Source organism: Crocodylus porosus, unplaced genomic scaffold (assembly GCF_001723895.1).
Source record: "Crocodylus porosus isolate Cpor-Errol unplaced genomic scaffold, CroPor_comp1, whole genome shotgun sequence".
In the NCBI taxonomy this organism is placed as follows: Eukaryota; Metazoa; Chordata; order Crocodylia; family Crocodylidae; genus Crocodylus; species Crocodylus porosus.
Genome location: NW_017728919.1, coordinates 330450 through 346557, shown reverse-complemented (window position 1 = coordinate 346557; position 16108 = coordinate 330450). Strand labels below are relative to the sequence as shown.

General features: G+C 51.0%; 1 protein-coding gene across 2 annotated transcripts; it reads left to right on the top strand.

Moving 5' to 3' along the window:
- Positions 1 to 1056: 1056 nt before the first annotated feature.
- MED16 (mediator complex subunit 16) lies at positions 1057 to 15377 on the top strand. Of its 2 annotated transcripts, none has more exons than XM_019538244.1 (14): positions 1057 to 1401; positions 2925 to 3032; positions 3632 to 3801; positions 4769 to 5200; positions 6355 to 6460; positions 7162 to 7317; positions 8172 to 8383; positions 8866 to 9072; positions 9425 to 9635; positions 10332 to 10465; positions 11052 to 11244; positions 12211 to 12427; positions 13597 to 13752; positions 14844 to 15377. In XM_019538244.1, the coding sequence occupies exons 1-14, from the start codon at positions 1266 to 1268 to the stop codon at positions 14968 to 14970; spliced, it is 2565 nt and encodes an 854-aa protein (XP_019393789.1). In that variant the 5' UTR covers positions 1057 to 1265; the 3' UTR covers positions 14971 to 15377. The 2 variants fall into 2 exon arrangements, with proteins under 2 accessions (XP_019393789.1, XP_019393790.1); XM_019538245.1 differs by having other exon boundaries at positions 1060 to 1401; positions 13669 to 13752.
- Positions 15378 to 16108: the final 731 nt, after the last annotated feature.

The following is a 16108-nucleotide window of genomic DNA, read 5'->3' as shown; positions in this document are numbered from 1 at the left end:
GGCTGCCCCGGGTTGGGGGGGCGTCAATGCCAGGGGGTGCTGGCAGGGGCAATGCTGACTGTGTTTACTGAGGCAGCGAGCCCCCCTTCCACCTCTCAGGGTGAGGGTGGGGGCTGCTGAGCCCCATGGCTGTTTTTGTCTGGAGCTGAAACAACAGCCTGAAAAGCCTCCGTGAGCCCTCAGCCCCGATGCCTGCCTGCGGGGGGGGGGAGGGGGGGATCCAGGCCGTCCCCGTTTCCAAGCTGGGCTGGGTAGGAGACCCCCACCCTGCTTGAGGGGCAACGGGGGGCCTACCTGGCACATGATGCCCGGGGCAGGAAGAGGAGCTGCCGTCCGTGAGCTCCGAGGGAGCTGCGTGCCGTGCAGCAGGCTTCTCGCAGAGCCCCCCAGACAAGGAAGCGATCCTCCAACTCTCTGCGTTAAGTCTGCATTCATCTCGCTGTCCTCGTCCAGACCAGAGCCAGGACCCCCCTTGCCACGTGCTTCCCACGGAGGCCCGGTTCTGTGCCACTGTGGAAGAAGTGAGGCCATGAATAAACCGCGTGGTCTGATCCTCCTTGCTTGAGCTGAAAAACAGCTGTAAAGCAGAGGCCTGTGGCTGTCGAGACTGGGCGCTCCCTGCGCTTTCCTCTGGTCCTAGATGCTGCGAGATGTGACAGTTGATACTAAGAAAAAGCCCCGGATTCACGGAGCTCTTGATCCATCCAGTGACACACAACCAAACGGGGATGAGCAGACAGACAGGGGCTCTTGCGTGGAGCATAGCATAGCAGAGGCAGGAATGAGAACGGGAGAAATGTAAAGCAAATGGGAGCAAAGAGGTTAAAGACAGGTATTCACTGAGGTCTTGGGGTGGTACCTGAAGTATTTTTAAGGATTCCTGAGTAGTGCGAGATGCAAAAAGCTAGAATGCTTGGTTCAGAGATGACACCTTTTATTAGACCAACTGAGACATTGCAAAAAAAAAAAAAAATGTAAACAGTGTGAGGTGCTTCACACTGGGCATTCGCCCCTCCATTGGCCCTGCCTAGTGTTAACCCTCTCATTATTTGGGGACCCTTGCTCAGTGCAGTGCATTTCCTTTGGAAAGCAGCTGCTACTTTATAAAGAAGCTTTCTAGCAATGGAGCCGGGGTCTCCTGAGTGGGGCGAAACGAGAGGAGAGAGTCCGACAGCAGAGAATAGCAATTCTCTTCCATAGGCACCAAAGTCCATGAATAGACGTTGCAAAGGCAAGCGGTGCTTTGGACGCCTTCCCAAGGCAGCATGGACTTGGCTTACATCTGTGAGTGGGAGAAAAGGCCCAAAAGCAACCACTGCCCTTCAATCCCACTGGTTTGTGCTTGGTCCTGCAGGAACCTGATTGCATTCACGACAGACCTCAAAAATGAAGAGGAAAAAGGTAGGGCAAAATTGTGTGGTTTTTTTTTTTTTTTTAATTTTCCTGAATGATGTCTTAATAATGGGAATTTTCCACGAAGAAGAGTGGTGTCCTATTGTAGTCACTCCCTAGCATTGCTTCTAGCTGGGAATAAAGCATTCAGAAAGGCGCTTTGCTTTAGTGAATCCCAAATTGATTTAAGAGCATAAGTCTCGTTGGCTTTGATTGCCCGGTGGTTGCGTGAGAGGGTTGTTTGCGCATCTTATTTATTCTCCTTGCTGGTTGTAGACGAGGTTCTTTGGGTCGATGCACTATCTAAACAAAATAGCTGGGAGAGTTGTTCTTTGCAAGCTTTGGGGCACAAACGCCGTTTTTCAGGCATAGGGTGTTTTGCATGCTCCTCTGGGTAAATGACATGCTTGTTGTCAAAAGTTGGGAAAAGCAGGTGGCTGCTGCAGTAGCAATATTTCATCCTAGCACAGTGAATAAAAATGACTTTGGCATTTGCTGTTTAGGCTTCTCTATGGCACGGGTCTCTTGTTTCTGCTGCCTTCGGATTCAGCCAGGAAGAACCTTGCTTCAGTGACAACTTTTCCCTTTTTCTGTGGTTCAACAGGCAGGAGCAAATGCAGCAGAAGGGACTGGGGATCCATCTCCAGGCACCGTTGATTTATTGTTTGTGACCTTAATTCTGTTTTTGGATCCACGTGGATGGAACTGGGTGCCATTGGTTTCAGGGAGCTGAGAGGTCTGACTGCACATGTTCAGTGCAGGGTCAGAGCCTGCTTAAATTGTTGTCAATAGGACATGTTATCCTGTTGTTTTGGGGAACAACCAAGCCTCTCACCTTGTGAGACTCACATGCTGGGCTTCTTGACAAGCAGGCTGCAGCCAGAAAACTTAGGCAGAGAAGTTTTCTAGGGCAGTGGTGGATTTCCTGTCTCTTGATCACTCAAGGTCAAAATCAATGCCTTTCTAGAGGCTGTGCCTTAGTTGCCTGGAATTGTGCTCAATACAAGGGGAACCGGGCAAAGTTCTGTGGCCAGGCAGCTAGAATGTGTGGGGTCATGGGCCCTGCTGGCTCTGACATCAATGAATCCTAGTGCAAACAGTGTGGGAGATTTAGGTTCTCTCTCTTTTCCTCTCCACAACACATCATGGACATTTCATACACCAGGGCAGTGACTCTCAGCCTCTTTTATAAACAGGGGCTCCTTTTCCCAGGCTGGAATTGCCTTGCTCCTTCAGGTGGTTTTATTAAAGATACTGCTTGCAGAATGGAAGGTGGTTTGGATTTCCACCCCTCCAACACTGTCACAGTCCTGAGATTGAGAATCCCCAGCTAAGGAGCTGTTTGTGATTAGACAGTTAATTCTTTGGAGCAGTGAGTGGCTCGTTTGATATGTCAGGTAAGGAAGCCTGTGTATATATGTTGCTGTAGAAATGAGGGAAGCTGTTGTTGATGTCCTGCTCTGAGAGTTTTCACAGTTTAAAAACCTGCAGTGGAGGTTACCTGGAACTGACCTTGTGTCTTTTCTTCCTAGATCTCACCCACATGGTCCATATCATCGACACAGAGCATCCGTGGGACGTTTATTCCATTAACTCTGGGCATGTTGAAATCATTACCTGCTTAGAATGGGATCAGTCAGGTAGGTAAGCGCTGCTCAAATAGTGTTTATTTCCCTGGCTTCACAAAATTGCAGGGTATGATGAGATGCAGGGAGGAGGGTTTGGACAGACTTCTCCTTTGCCTCCCACTCTCTGTGGCCCTGTGCATGGATCTGGTCAAGTGGGTCTGCACTGACTGCTGTGCTTCTCACACCTTCCAGATTCAAAGGACTTATGGTTTTATTTTAACTATCAGTGATTAGCTGTACAGCTGCCAGCAAGCAGCTCATTCTTGCAGTCATTCTTATTTCAGTCTTTCTGTAATCTCTTTAGAAATAGGAGGTTGAATAGCAGGGTGTACATTTGCTCTATTGTAGCTGCAGGTGCTGGAGAAAGGACAGTTAGAGTCTCCCCTGCAGAGTTAAACGCTGAACACTCAGCAGTCTCCTTGGCTTTTGATGGGAGCCAGTAGTTGATGTTAAACCACAGCCTGAATCTCGAGTCCCTTGCTTACGTTTGCAATGTCACCCAGCCCTTTTGTCTTGCACTGAATGTGCCCACCTTCCTGCTGGGCTCCTGTTGAATGAGAGGCCCTTGGCTGGCATCCTGATGGTTTCTGTGAGCACTTGTGTTACATTAGGCTCCAGGCTCCTGTCAGCAGATGCAGATGGACACATCAAGTGTTGGAGCATGACGGATCACCTGGCCAACAGCTGGGAGAACACGGTGGGCAGCATGGTAGAAGGAGATCCGGTCGTGGCCCTTTCGTGGTTGCACAATGGGGTGAAGCTGGCCCTGCATGTGGAAAAGGTTTGTCCCAGTTCAGTACAGGGAGCTGGAGCGGGAGGATGGTGTAGTGGTTAGGGCTTTAGCCAAGGATTTGGGACACAGTCCCTGCCCTGCCTTCTTGTGTGACCTTGTGTAAGGCACTTGGAGTGGTTTTCAAGTGATGTGTCGGACTGGCACTGAATGCTGAGGGCCCCTCTGCATCAGTTCCTCAGCTCTGAAATGAGAGTACTGACCCTGACTTCACTGAAGGGGGTGCTGGGAGGTCAAAGCCCTTGACCGCAATGAGTCATGGTCTGGTTATGCGAGTCGTAAATGTGCTGAGGATAATCTGCTTGATACAAAATACCTGGCTGATGCCAGAGAGGCTTTGGCAGACTTCCTCTTCCCACCAGGACTCACTTTCAGTGGTTTATAAGCCTTGACTCTTGCAAGGCCTGAGGTTACCTATTTTCTGCCTAGGGATCTCAGGCAGAAGGAGAGGAAGCATGTTGCCTAATGTTGTGTAGCAAGACCGTGTCCAGCTGGAAGTAGAGTTCAAGTGCATGCACACCTTACGGGCTCCTCGCCCACCTGCCAGCACTTCCTTTAGTCTGATGTGGGTTTTTTTGGTGGTGTGCTCCATCCGCCTTTGGAAGATCTTAGTAGTTAAGCTTTTCTGAAGAGTAAAAAAAAGAGGCCTGTAGCCTGAGTTTGCACACACAAAATACAGATCCTCTGCATTTTGTATCATCTGTCACTGGAGGAGCTCTAGGAACTTTAAAAAGGTCCTGCCTGTACACCAAGCACATCTCTGGTAGCAGGAGGCAAAGGGACATACCTAGGGTTACCCAGTAAGTAAGTGTCAGAGTGAGAGATAAGGGCTCAGTGCTGATTTCTAGCCCCAAAACCAGGTTGCCATGATGAACAGTAGTAGAGCCCTTCAGCCTTGAGGTCAAACTGCTTTACATATGGTAATCGCTCTGCATGTGCTAATCTCTTCTGTTTGCAGTCCGGAGCATCCAACTTTGGAGAGAAGTTCTCTCGAGTCAAGTTCTCCCCGTCGCTGACGCTGTTCGGGGGGAAGCCCATGGAAGGCTGGATCGCTGTGACTATCAGCGGCCTGGTGACAGTCTCCCTCCTGAAGCCCAATGGGCAGGTGCTGACGTCCACAGAGAGCCTATGCCGTCTACGATGCCGTGTAGCCCTGGCGGACATTGCCTTCACGGGTGGGGGGAACATCGTGGTGGCCACATCAGATGGGAGCAGCACCTCCCCTGTGCAGTTCTACAAGGTGTGTGTCAGCGTGGTGAACGAGAAGTGCAAGATCGACACCGAGATCCTACCCTCCCTCTTCATGCGCTGCACCACCAACCCTGCCCGCAAGGACAAGTATCCGGCCATCACACACCTCAAATTCCTGGCCCGGGACATGTCGGAGCAGGTTAGCTCTTCCTGTGTTCCACCACCAGGCAAAGGGGGGACTTGGCTTCACCCTACAGCTGTGACACTGAGCTGTTACCCTCTGGCTGCTTCCATACCAGAGCTCCCCACATGGTTCTGCCAGGGTACCATAATCTCCTCCAACAGTCAGGCCTTCCGCCTGTGATGAGCAGCACATTTTGCACCAGACATTAGACTGAGGTTTCAGCCTTTTTAGAGTCAAGGTACCCCTCATTAGATCAAACCTTCTCTTGGAAAATGCCACCCATTAGCACTCACTTTTTTCTTGACTATGGGAAAAAATTAAGCATTCTTTTTTGCCTGCTGGAAACTCTTTCTGGGTTTCTTTGTTGCAAAGAACTGAGGCAAACGATGGGAGGTCTGACACTGTGGATTCCCATTTGAAATCTTTGGGTTTCTTTCATGAATCAGGTCTATGTACCCAGCAGTGCTAATGTTGCGTGGCACCCAGTAGCACCCTTGAAAGACTCTCGAGGCACCCCAGGGTGCCCCAGTTGAGAATTACTGTTCGAGGTAGCACAGCCAGGCTTTTGCTGATCTCAGTCATTGTTGTCTTTGCTGGGAGATGGGCAAACCTGTGGAATAAATCACTGATTGCTGTTGCATGTTGGCTGTTCAGGGAATGATGGCGGGGGGATAGGATCTCTCACCTCCAGCTCACTGCTTCAGAGCTACACTGGCTTCCCAGCAGTGAATGTGTCTGAAATAGGTTGGGGATAGAAGCCTTCTTGCCTAGGAGACTGTTTGCCCTAATTGATACAAATCATCCAGGATTTGAGAGAGCTGACTGGTGAGGAAAGCTGAGCTCCCCACTGCTGGCTGTTTTCTCCAGTTCAGGGTTGAGCAGCATCTGTAACCTCTGGTCAGGCAGAGGATTTGGGATTCTGTTGCCAGTGTTAAGGTCAAGCTTACTTCCTGCCTTGTTCTTGATTCCTGGTGCTATGGATGTTTTCCTCCTGCATGAAGGGGACCTGAGCCCTGGGTGAGGGAGGAAAGGCCCCTACAAGTGTTCACAGTCTCAAGGATAGAGGCTGTGATTGCAGACAGTTGTAGTAACAAGATCCCTGCCTTTGGTCTGGAGAACAGGCCCAGCCTTGCACCTGAGGTGTGACGATGCCTTTCTGCTTTTAAAAGGTACTGCTTTGTGCCTCCAACCAAAACACCAGCATCGTGGAGTGCTGGTCTCTGCGGAAAGAGGGCTTACCAGTCAATAACATCTTCCAGCAGATCTCTCCTGTGGGTGAGTTTTGGTGCCAGAAGCTGCCTCAAAAGCAGAGCAGAGCCCATGATATAATCAGACCTCAGTGCAGCCTCTTAAATCCATTGTAATTCCTCATCCCGCCTTTGTCCTTTGGCACATTCTCTCCGGCGCCCTTCTCCATCTGTTTGTTTGCGTCTCACTTCCGTTGCGCATGTCTCCAGGAAAAAGATGGGAAATGTAATTGTTGCTTTCACTGGGTAGAAATGGATGGTCTCTGTTTTTTGCTGCTTCCAGCAAAACTTTTCTTTTATTTATTCCCCCCCCTGCTGAGAACAGGGTGATCTGCATCTCCCAAAGCAAAACACTTATGCAAGAGGCAAACAGCTTAATCAAGCTGCGTAGGCTGCAGATTTCCACTTGATTTCAGAGACAGCGCAAACAAATTGGTGAAGCAGGCCCATCACTGAGTTTAATGCACCGTGATTTGTTAATCACCACGAGAAGAGCCCTCCATCAAGATAGATTTGGCAAGGCTCATTATTTTTGTATAATGAATCATTGCAAGGGTGGGGGGGGAAAGAAAGGCTTTTTCTGAGAGAACACAGTACTCTGAACGAACAAACATCAAACAGTGATTATTCCAAGAAAAGGGGGAGGTAATTGTTCCAATCTGAGGTCTGAGGGACAGTTTTGATGCTTTTTGGGTGACATTTTGTCCTTTGTTTCTTTTTCTTTTGAAGTCGGTGACAAGCAGCCCATGATCCTGAAATGGCGGATTCTGTCGGCCACCAATGATTTGGACCGCGTTTCTGCAGTGGCTCTCCCTAAACTGCCCATCTCTTTAACCAACACTGATCTGAAAGTGGCCAATGACACTAAATTCTTCCCTGGATTGGGTAAGGAGGCTCTTCTAGCCATAGTCTGGAGCTTGGCTGTTTCTGGTAAACAAGGAGAGCCAGGCTAATTCAGAGCCTGGGTAGGTCTTGGTAGAAGGCAGCCTGTAAGAGTGAAGAAGTCCTTGAAAGGCAAGCAGTTCTTTACTCCCTGTGCAGTGGGGTACATCCCCTGGGTGGAAGGACCAGCTATGTAGGTAGTAGACCGTTGTGATGATGCCCACTGGGTTGCTGGAGGTCTCCTGTCATTGCACCACAACTCAAGAGAACTGTGGATGTCTGCAAGTGGGCACAGAGAGGCAGGAGAGAATGGCAGGGGTCCCGTGTACTTGTTTACATGCCTGCCAGCAGCTTGGTGCTGAGAAGGGAGTTCAAGGTAATGGTCACAGTGGGAGGTGGAGGGTCAAGATCTTGGCCTTCTCCTGGCTCTGCTGCTATCTTGACCTTGCACAACTCGTGAAGGTGTTCATGTGCCAGTGGCAGATGCAGCATAAGTGCCTGACAAGAGGAGTGTTTGTCTGTAAGGGGAGGTGGTGGGTGCCTTGCAGCCCTGTCAATTGGAACGTCAGTCTTTCCTACCTCCACTTGATGACCCAGTCTCAGACTGAGCTTTGGGAAAGGCATCATCTTGACTTCCAGCCTTGGGGCTGAGCATGTTAGAACGTGACTAGTAATTTATGAGATCTCCAACAGCAGACACTAAAAGGGTCTGTTAACGTCTGGGGCTTGGGGCAGAAGTCTGTGGTAGGCTGCAGCCTGTTGGGTTACCAGCAGAGATGCTGCCTGGCTCTAGTGAGATGTGATGGTTTATACCAAGATCAGTCTCCTGATAAACCCCAGGCATCTCTTGCCTTTAGGGCTCGCATTGGCCTTCCACGATGGCAGCGTCCACATCGTGCATCGCCTGTCCCTGCAGACCATGGCCGTGTTCTACGGGTCCTCCTCCCAGCGCCCAGTGGATGAGCAGACGATCAAAAGGCAGCGGACGGCCAGTCCTTTGGTCCACTTCAAAGCCATGCAGCTCTCATGGACTTCCCTGGCTCTGGTTGGCATCGACAATCATGGCAAGGTATGTGCCTGGGTAGGCGAGGTGTGAGAAAAGCCCTCCTCGTTCCTCTAGGCCGGACTAAGATCCCTATGACTCCAGGACTGGGCTCCATCTGCTTGGAAACAGCTCATGCAGCAGTTGTTTTGGGACCTTATTCCAGTCCACTTGGTCCCCCACTTAAGGAGTCTCTTCTGAGAGTCAAATCAGTGGTAGGTGATAGGGTATGGATCACTAGATGTGCCCTGTTCACATACGCTCCCTTTGCTACTTTCCACTGTGGGAGGCAGGCTACCAAGCTAAGTGGACCATTGGTCTGCTCCAGTATGGCACTGCTTATATTCTTATCCTGCCTACATTTCCCCTTGTTTAACCTGAGAAACATATCTCTTTGTCAGTAGTGACCAGACTCTACTACTGTCAGGTGCTGGGCCCAGTAGCTTGTGTGCTTCCCTTGCTATAGGTGGATCCTCTTGATGCGCATTTCCTTCCTGTTCTTTCCTCAGCTGAGCATGCTCCGGATCATTCCCTCCATGGGCCACGCGCTGGACATGAACATGTCCCTCCGGCACCTGCTCTTCCTGCTGGAGTACTGCATGGTGACGGGCTATGACTGGTGGGACATCCTGCTTCATGTGCAGCCCAACATGGTGCAGAACCTGGTGGAGAAGTTACATGAGGAGTACATGCGCCAGAATGCCGCCCTGCAGCAGGTGGGGGACATGTGAGGAGGAGCGGGGGGCAACGCCAGGCTTGGCCTAGAACGTGCGCCCTTGGGGGCATCAAGGGCAGGAGCAGATCGGGAGGCCTGAATGCCCAGGCTGCTCTGCTTGTCTGGATTCCCTGCTCTACTCTGAGACTTGAAGTGGTGGTTACTCGCACCTTGCTTCACCCAGCGCAAATCCCATATAAATACTCCTTGTGTCCTAGCGTCCCAGTGTTGCAGGTCTGGAAACCTGCCCGTGAGCTGGCACTGATTGCATGGACCGAGGCTGGGGCTTTACTTAAGCAGGCTTGTTCCAACTCCACTATTGCTCCCCTCCCCACCACATCTCTGCTCCACAGGTCCTCTCCACACGGATTGTTGCCATGAAGGCCTCTCTCTGCAAGCTGTCCTCCAGCACGGTGGCTCGCGTGTGTGACTACCACGCTAAGCTTTTCCTTATTGCCATCAGCTGCACCTTGAAGTCACTGCTGCGCCCGCACTTCCTGAACACTCCTGACAAGAGCCCTGGGGACAGGCTCACCGAGATCTGCTCCAAGATCACAGACATAGGTAGAGATTTGCATCCTCTGGAATAGCAGGTGGCTTTCTTATCATCTTGCTTTCCTGTCTACCTGAATAAGTCTTTTGGGGGTGCACTTTGATTCAAGCAAATGCCTTGGGTAGGAGCGTTGGGTTTTTCCCCCCCCCCCCTCACCTTTATCAGCCAGCCCTGGCAAAGCTCTGCTTGCTTGTGGGTCTGAGGCAGGAGGTTGTAGCCCAGAAGTTTGAAGTATCCCCAGCTACACACCTGCCTCAATCAGGATAGTGTGGCAGCACTGTGTTAGTCATTGCATTTGCCAGGCTTGCAGGTTCCAGTGACTGTGTTGTATTATCTATGTGGGCCCTGGCTAAAGCCCCCTGGGTGCCATGCAGGCACAAGTGGCAGAGCTGGTGTCTGAAGAGAATAAGGACTAATTAACCAGATAGACTTGGGGGGGAGGGGGAGCAGTAGTAGAACAGGAGCTGAGTTCATTCCAGATGTCACAGCAGGTTAGCAGCAGAAGTAGAGTCCAGGTGTCCTGAGGCTCAGTCCAGCAGGACCATGGGGCCTCTCGCAGGTTGTACCATGGGGTTGGGCATCAAGTGGTCTGGATTTATAGCTGTCAGTTTGGCCTGACAGAGAGGAGAGAGACCTCCACCCCCCCAGATGGAAACCTCAGAACCTGTCTCTTCCTGGTGCTAGGAGCTGTCTTTCTCCCCTTGCAGACATTGACAAAGTGATGATTAACCTGAAGACGGAGGAGTTTGTGCTGGAGATGACCACACTGCAGTCCCTGCAGCAGCTCATCCAGTGGGTGGGAGACTTTGTGCTCTACCTGCTAGCTAGCCTTCCTAACCAGGTGAGGGCTGCCATCTACCCCCGGCTTGGGATCAGAGGCATAGGTATGCCCATATAAAAACATGGTGTTAAGGGCCTTTTCCTCCTGCAGTATCCTTATGGTAGGATGACACGATCAGTACCTCACAGCTGTGCTGGGGTCTTCACTCGCTTCCCAGCCAGATCTTTTTTCCAGTGTAGCTCTCCATCTGGCAATGAGTGGAAGGAAATGGAGGGCGTATGAATAGCTCAGAGCAACAACTAACCCTTCACAGCGTTCTTCCCAGCCTAGTTCCAGTCTTGCTATACGCTGGTTTCTTCACTGACTTCACAGTTACTCCTGGTTTCTATTTTTGCTGTTTTTGGTGTAAATCAGGAGCGTCTGAAGAAACCAGCACATAATGAGATTGGAGTCAGGGCTCCCGGGGCCTACCCAGTGCCTGTGACACCGTACTAGCCTCACTGATACTGGAGAAAAGAGCAGCAGATGATCATAGGGATTTGGGGGACTGTAGATCACCCCCCTCCCCCCCCCAGGAGTAGAGGCTAGGGCTGCAGTATCCATCAGCCCTGGACAAATGGATTTCCTTTCTCCTGCCCCCCTGCAGGGCTCCCCGGTGCGCCCAGGGCACAGCTTTCTGCGGGATGGTGCAGCATTGGGTATGCTCCGAGAACTCATGGTGGTGATCCGCATCTGGGGCCTGCTGAAACCAAGCTGCCTCCCTGTCTACACAGCGACCTCGGACACCCAGGACAGCATGTCCCTCCTCTTCAGGCTGCTGACCAAGCTCTGGCTCTGCTGTAAGGGCTTCAAGCTTCCCAGAACCTTGCCCATCCCCTTGGAGAGCAGGGGATGCTCTCTCTTCATTATTAAAACTGCAAGGCAGTGCAATAGATGCTTGGGGAAGGTGGAGACACTCTTCATTACTGGAGAAGTCTTCAGTAAGAGGCTAGACAGCTACTTCTTAGGGATGATCTGCGTGTAGCGATCTCTGTGTTCTCCTTTGGGGGTTTCCCAAGCTTCTGGGCTTCGCTGGTTGCTCCTCTGCCCTTTCTGCTACACATGTCATGATGTTTTTAAACTTTCCCTAGAGGCATTGGGTGTTGACTGCAGCCCAGGCTGAGGATCTTGGCTGGGCTGTGCCTGTGCTTCTGTTTGGACCAAAGCCTGAGGTTCCTGGCTAGAGGCTCTTGTCCCTCTGCTTGGGGTCAGACTGATCTCCACATTTGGGGTCAGGAAGGAATTTGACCACCCTGTCAAATTGGTAGACAGGTGTTTTTTGCCTTCCTCTGTAGTGGGGGGCATGGTGCTCTACTTTGGATCTTTTAAGCATATGTTAACAACCTGTTATAGGAGCAGGCTGTTGACTGGTACAGTCCCCCTGCTTCACCTGTGGCAGGTTTGGGTGTGATATCTTGTGCTGCATCAGGGTTGATGGCAGTTTTATGAAGAGTTTAGATGATGGATGCTTGTATTGGACAGGGACGATCTAATCCAACTCCCTGCCTGAAGCCAGATGTGACCTCTGCCGGTCCCTTCCAGCCCTGCTCCTCTGACTTCTATGAAGGTGCACAGACAAAAACCAGCTGGCAGAACAATGCTAGGTGCCCAAGAGCAATTAGAAAGGGACAGCGAGACCGCAGAGCAAAGTTTTCTGAGCTTTGTTATCAGATAGGGAAGCGGGGAAAACACAGGCAGCAGCTTACTTTCTCCATTAAGCAAGGAGTGGGTTGGAGCAGGTTCTCTCTGCTTTGTCCTCTGTGTAGGCCGTGATGAAAATCACCCAACCGAGCCGGACGATACCTTGATTGATGAGTGTTGCCTGCTTCCCAGCCAGTTGCTCATCCCCAATATTGACTGGCTGCCCATCAATGACGGCATCATCAGCAAGCTGCAGAACAAGCAGCTGGTCAGGCTACAGTTTGGGAAAGCCCCTGGGCTCATCGGCTACACAGTGTCTTCACAGTTCGATGCCTTTGTCAGGTACAGCACGGAGCCGGGCGCTCTCTGGGCTTTGCTCCCAGCTCTGGGAGTAGCCGCTTGGACCATCAGGTGCCTTGAGCTAGGACCTCTGGGTTCTATTTCTAGTCCTGGCTGGGTGGCAGGACCTTGCAGATTCAGAGATGCTCGGGTCGGAAGGGACCTCAACAGATCATCAAGTCTGACCCCCTGCCTAGGCAGGAAAGAGTTAGTACTGGGATTAAATTAGGACCCCTTGTTAGCCCCCAGCTATACCACAGATTTGCTCTCTTAGAGCCACCGCTTGCTTTCTCTGCGCTTCATTTTTTCTGAAGATGATACAAATCCTTTACCTGCTGTTTGTATCTGCTGAGGAGTCTGAGGTGGGAATTCAAAGCCTAAAAGGCCTGAAGGAAAGGCCTGAGAAGCTGAGGGAACTGGGATGATTTACTTTGGAGAAGAGAAGACCAAGGGGGATTGAATAGCAGCCTCCACCTCCCTGCAGGGGGCTGCAAAGAGGATGGAGCTGGACTGGTCTCAGTGGGGCAGACGACAGGACAAGGAGCAATGGGCTCCAGTTGCAGCAAGGGAAGCCTAGGCTGGATATTGGGGAAAAAAATTCTCGCTAGAGAGGTAGTAGAGCATGGGAACAGGTTACTCAGAGAGCTGGTGGAGTCTCCATCCTTGGAGGTTTTTAAGACCTGGGTAAACAAAGCCTTGGCTGGGATGCTGGAGTTGAGGCTGGTCCTGCTTGGAGCAGGGGGTTGGACTAGATGGGACCTCCTAAGGCCCCTTCCACCCTCACTTTGTGGGAGAAGGGAGGAAAGTGTCCTGTATTTGTTGCATGTCTCTTTCTGTATACTCTGGCTACACTCTTATAAGCTGCATGGGTGGGGACTATGTCATCTGGTGCTGAAGTGCAGCTGCTTCTGGGGTGGAATGTGGCAGGCATTCTGTAGTAAACTCAACATACCAGGCTTTCGACAAGAATTAGGAGGGAACAATGCTGTATTGGGTTGCAACTATAGGGAAATTTATGTAGGCTGAGATTTACCAGGCTGTTCGGTACCAGGTGCCCCTTTCCAGGCAGTAGGAGCTCCCTTGCAACAGGAAGGTAAAAAAAACCATTGTGGGACTGTAATACAGTGGATCTTGGTGGATAACCCCTCCAGCCAGTTTACTTTTTCTGTCAGAGGGCCCCTCATGCTGTGCATGCAATGCATCAGCCCTGGCAGCTGGAGTTTGAAACCCTTTCTCCTACCCAGGGCACCAGGGCAACCCAAAATCGACCACCTGCGCCAGCTGCACTTGGGGGCATATCCCACCGAGGAGTGCAAGTCCTGCACCCGGTAAGCAATGCAGACTCGGTCCGTTCCTGATGGGAAAGCTGGGGTTCACAGCTGGCTTTTACTCCATCCTTGCTTCAAAGCGGTACCAGCTTTTACAGCAACAGGTCTGAGTTCTTATCTGTCCTTCCCTCCGTAGTTCATTCCACATTAATGACTCTGAATGAGGAACGCTCCCTGTCAGACCTGGCTCTTAGCTTATGTTAAAGCCCCTTGCATTAGAAATGGGCTGCATCCATCATTGTTACGCTCTTCCCTCCACCTGTCCTAAGCTGCTCTACCCTGGTCGTCTTAAATCTTTTGTGTGCTTATAGCATGGCCCCAGCCTTATTCTACATGCCTGCTCCAGGGGTGTCCTCACACTCTTGCCTGTCTTTAGCAGCTTGCTAAGGGCCACAAAGCCAGCCCAGCGCTCTAGAGACTTTTATCCTGCCTGTCGGCAGAGTTTAACTTTATGATTTGCAAGACTGAGCTCTGCTCTCAGTTCCACGTGCAGAATATTGCCTTAAGAGCAGCGGGGTGTATTGCACTGATATAAAAGAGCAAAATTTAGATGCTTTATTAGTAGCAATTGTGTACGAAAGGGAAGATCCCCAGCTGGCTCCACAGACCTGCTGGTTAGAAAGCCTGCCCTGCATGCTTCCCCCGGAGCCGAGGAGAGGGGTTCACAGCAAAACCCCATTGTCGGTATTTCTTTTCAGAGAGGGGCCTGTATGTTTGAAGCGCTGTGCTGTAGCCGCCTCTCTCCCATTCCTAAAAACCAGCCTAGCATATGTGAGAGGTGCCAACCTTCCATCTGATTGAATCAGTCTTAATTGTGGGCCTCAATAGAAAGCCTCCATACCAGATCGTTCGCATCTGCTGCTCTTCATATGGGCAGTCACTGGGAGCTGTTCCCTTCTGCTCCCTCCCCCAGTCAGCGTTGCTTCCACACGGCTCCATGCAGGCAAGGCAGAGAAATCAAAGCCGAATAAGACAAAAAGTTGCTTCCCTCCTGGTGCTTTGCTTGTAAGAGAGCTCCAGTCATGCTGACTTGCACCCCGAATTATCTGTGCTGAATTAACTGACCCTTTGTCTGTTCATCTCTCCCCGAGGTGCGGCTGCGTGACCATGCTGAAATCGCCCAACAAAACCACAGCGGTGAAACAGTGGGAACAACGATGGATCAAAAACTGTCTGTGCGGGGGGCTGTGGAGGCGGATGCCCCTCAGCTATTTCTGACACCACCTCCTGCAAGGGAGCAGCATACACTCGGAAGGGGAAAGGCAGCTAAGAGCAGGCTCAGAAACTTCTCAGGGCTGGGGCTGGAAGAGATCTCTGGAACCTGGAGATCACATGCGTTGCCCTTCATTATCAGCTGAAGAGATGAGACGCAGCTTTTAGGCCCCCCTTTGTTTTCCTTGAATTGATTTTACTTTCCCCTACTTCTGTGCTCCAAGATGAAAGGAAATGAGGATTTTGAATGGGACAAGCAGTCTTGCCAGAAGGTTTTTTTGCTGCCATCAAGACCAGACAAGGTATTGGAGAACGCGGGAAGCCAGCCACCGGGGAATCCAGCAGCTCCTTTGTACATAGCTTCTCTTAAATTTTGTACCAAAAGCCTCAGTAAACGCCTTTGCAAAAGCTTGTGAGCCCTTGTTTCCTTCTCTTAATTGGCTTGATTTCATGGGGGTGAGAAGGGCAGGCCTTAAAAGGCGTCACAGAAAAAGAAATCTAATGAAAGTGCAGGGTTAGCACTTCAAGCCAGACAGACTCAAATTAGATGCGTTTTTATCAGGGAGGACGATTTATTATCTGAACAAATGGCTGAGGCTCGGATGGATTTTCCATCTCCTGGTATGTTGCAATCAGCATCTATACGCCTGCCTGGGAAGATAAGCTATTGATGAACAAGCTGTGGAGCTCCAAGATAGGGGGAAACTGGATGAAGGTTTGGGGGCCTGAGTTATCCTGGAGATGAGGATTTTAAGGCTCTCTTCTGGGTCTTAAGAATGATTTTGTTTTTATATGGAAAACAGCTTCTGGCCCCTGCCCCAAAAGCTTACAGCAGAGATGAACCCTGGACACGCCCCGTGGGTGCAGCAACCACTGATTTAATTAACTCCTGGCAGCTGCTGTCTGAAAGGAGCCCATTTGCCAGTGTTCGATATCACTGCAAGGCTTGTCTCAGTAATGACTCTTATAATCTCCTGCCAACCCTAGCACGGAAGCAAGCTGCTGCACCCCGTCCACCCGGGACGCAAGCAGGCAGCAGAGCTGGAAAGCTGCAGTCATTTGTGCTTGGTTCCACAGAGGCAAAAATCACTGCTGATATCCAAAGGGGAATAAATGTTTCCTGGCTTCTGCCGGGTATTACAAG

What these genes read in the sequence shown, in the direction of transcription:
- MED16 (XM_019538244.1), top strand. Translation starts at nt 1,266, where the DNA reads ATGGACTTGGCTTACATCTGTGAGTGGGAGAAAAGGCCCAAAAGCAAC. An exon ending in TGGCCCTGCATGTGGAAAAG is followed by an intron (nt 3,802 to 4,768) that starts GTTTGTCCCAGT and finishes TTCTGTTTGCAG; the next exon opens with TCCGGAGCATCCAACTTTGG. An exon ending in CCCGGGACATGTCGGAGCAG is followed by an intron (nt 5,201 to 6,354) that starts GTTAGCTCTTCC and finishes TGCTTTTAAAAG; the next exon opens with GTACTGCTTTGTGCCTCCAA.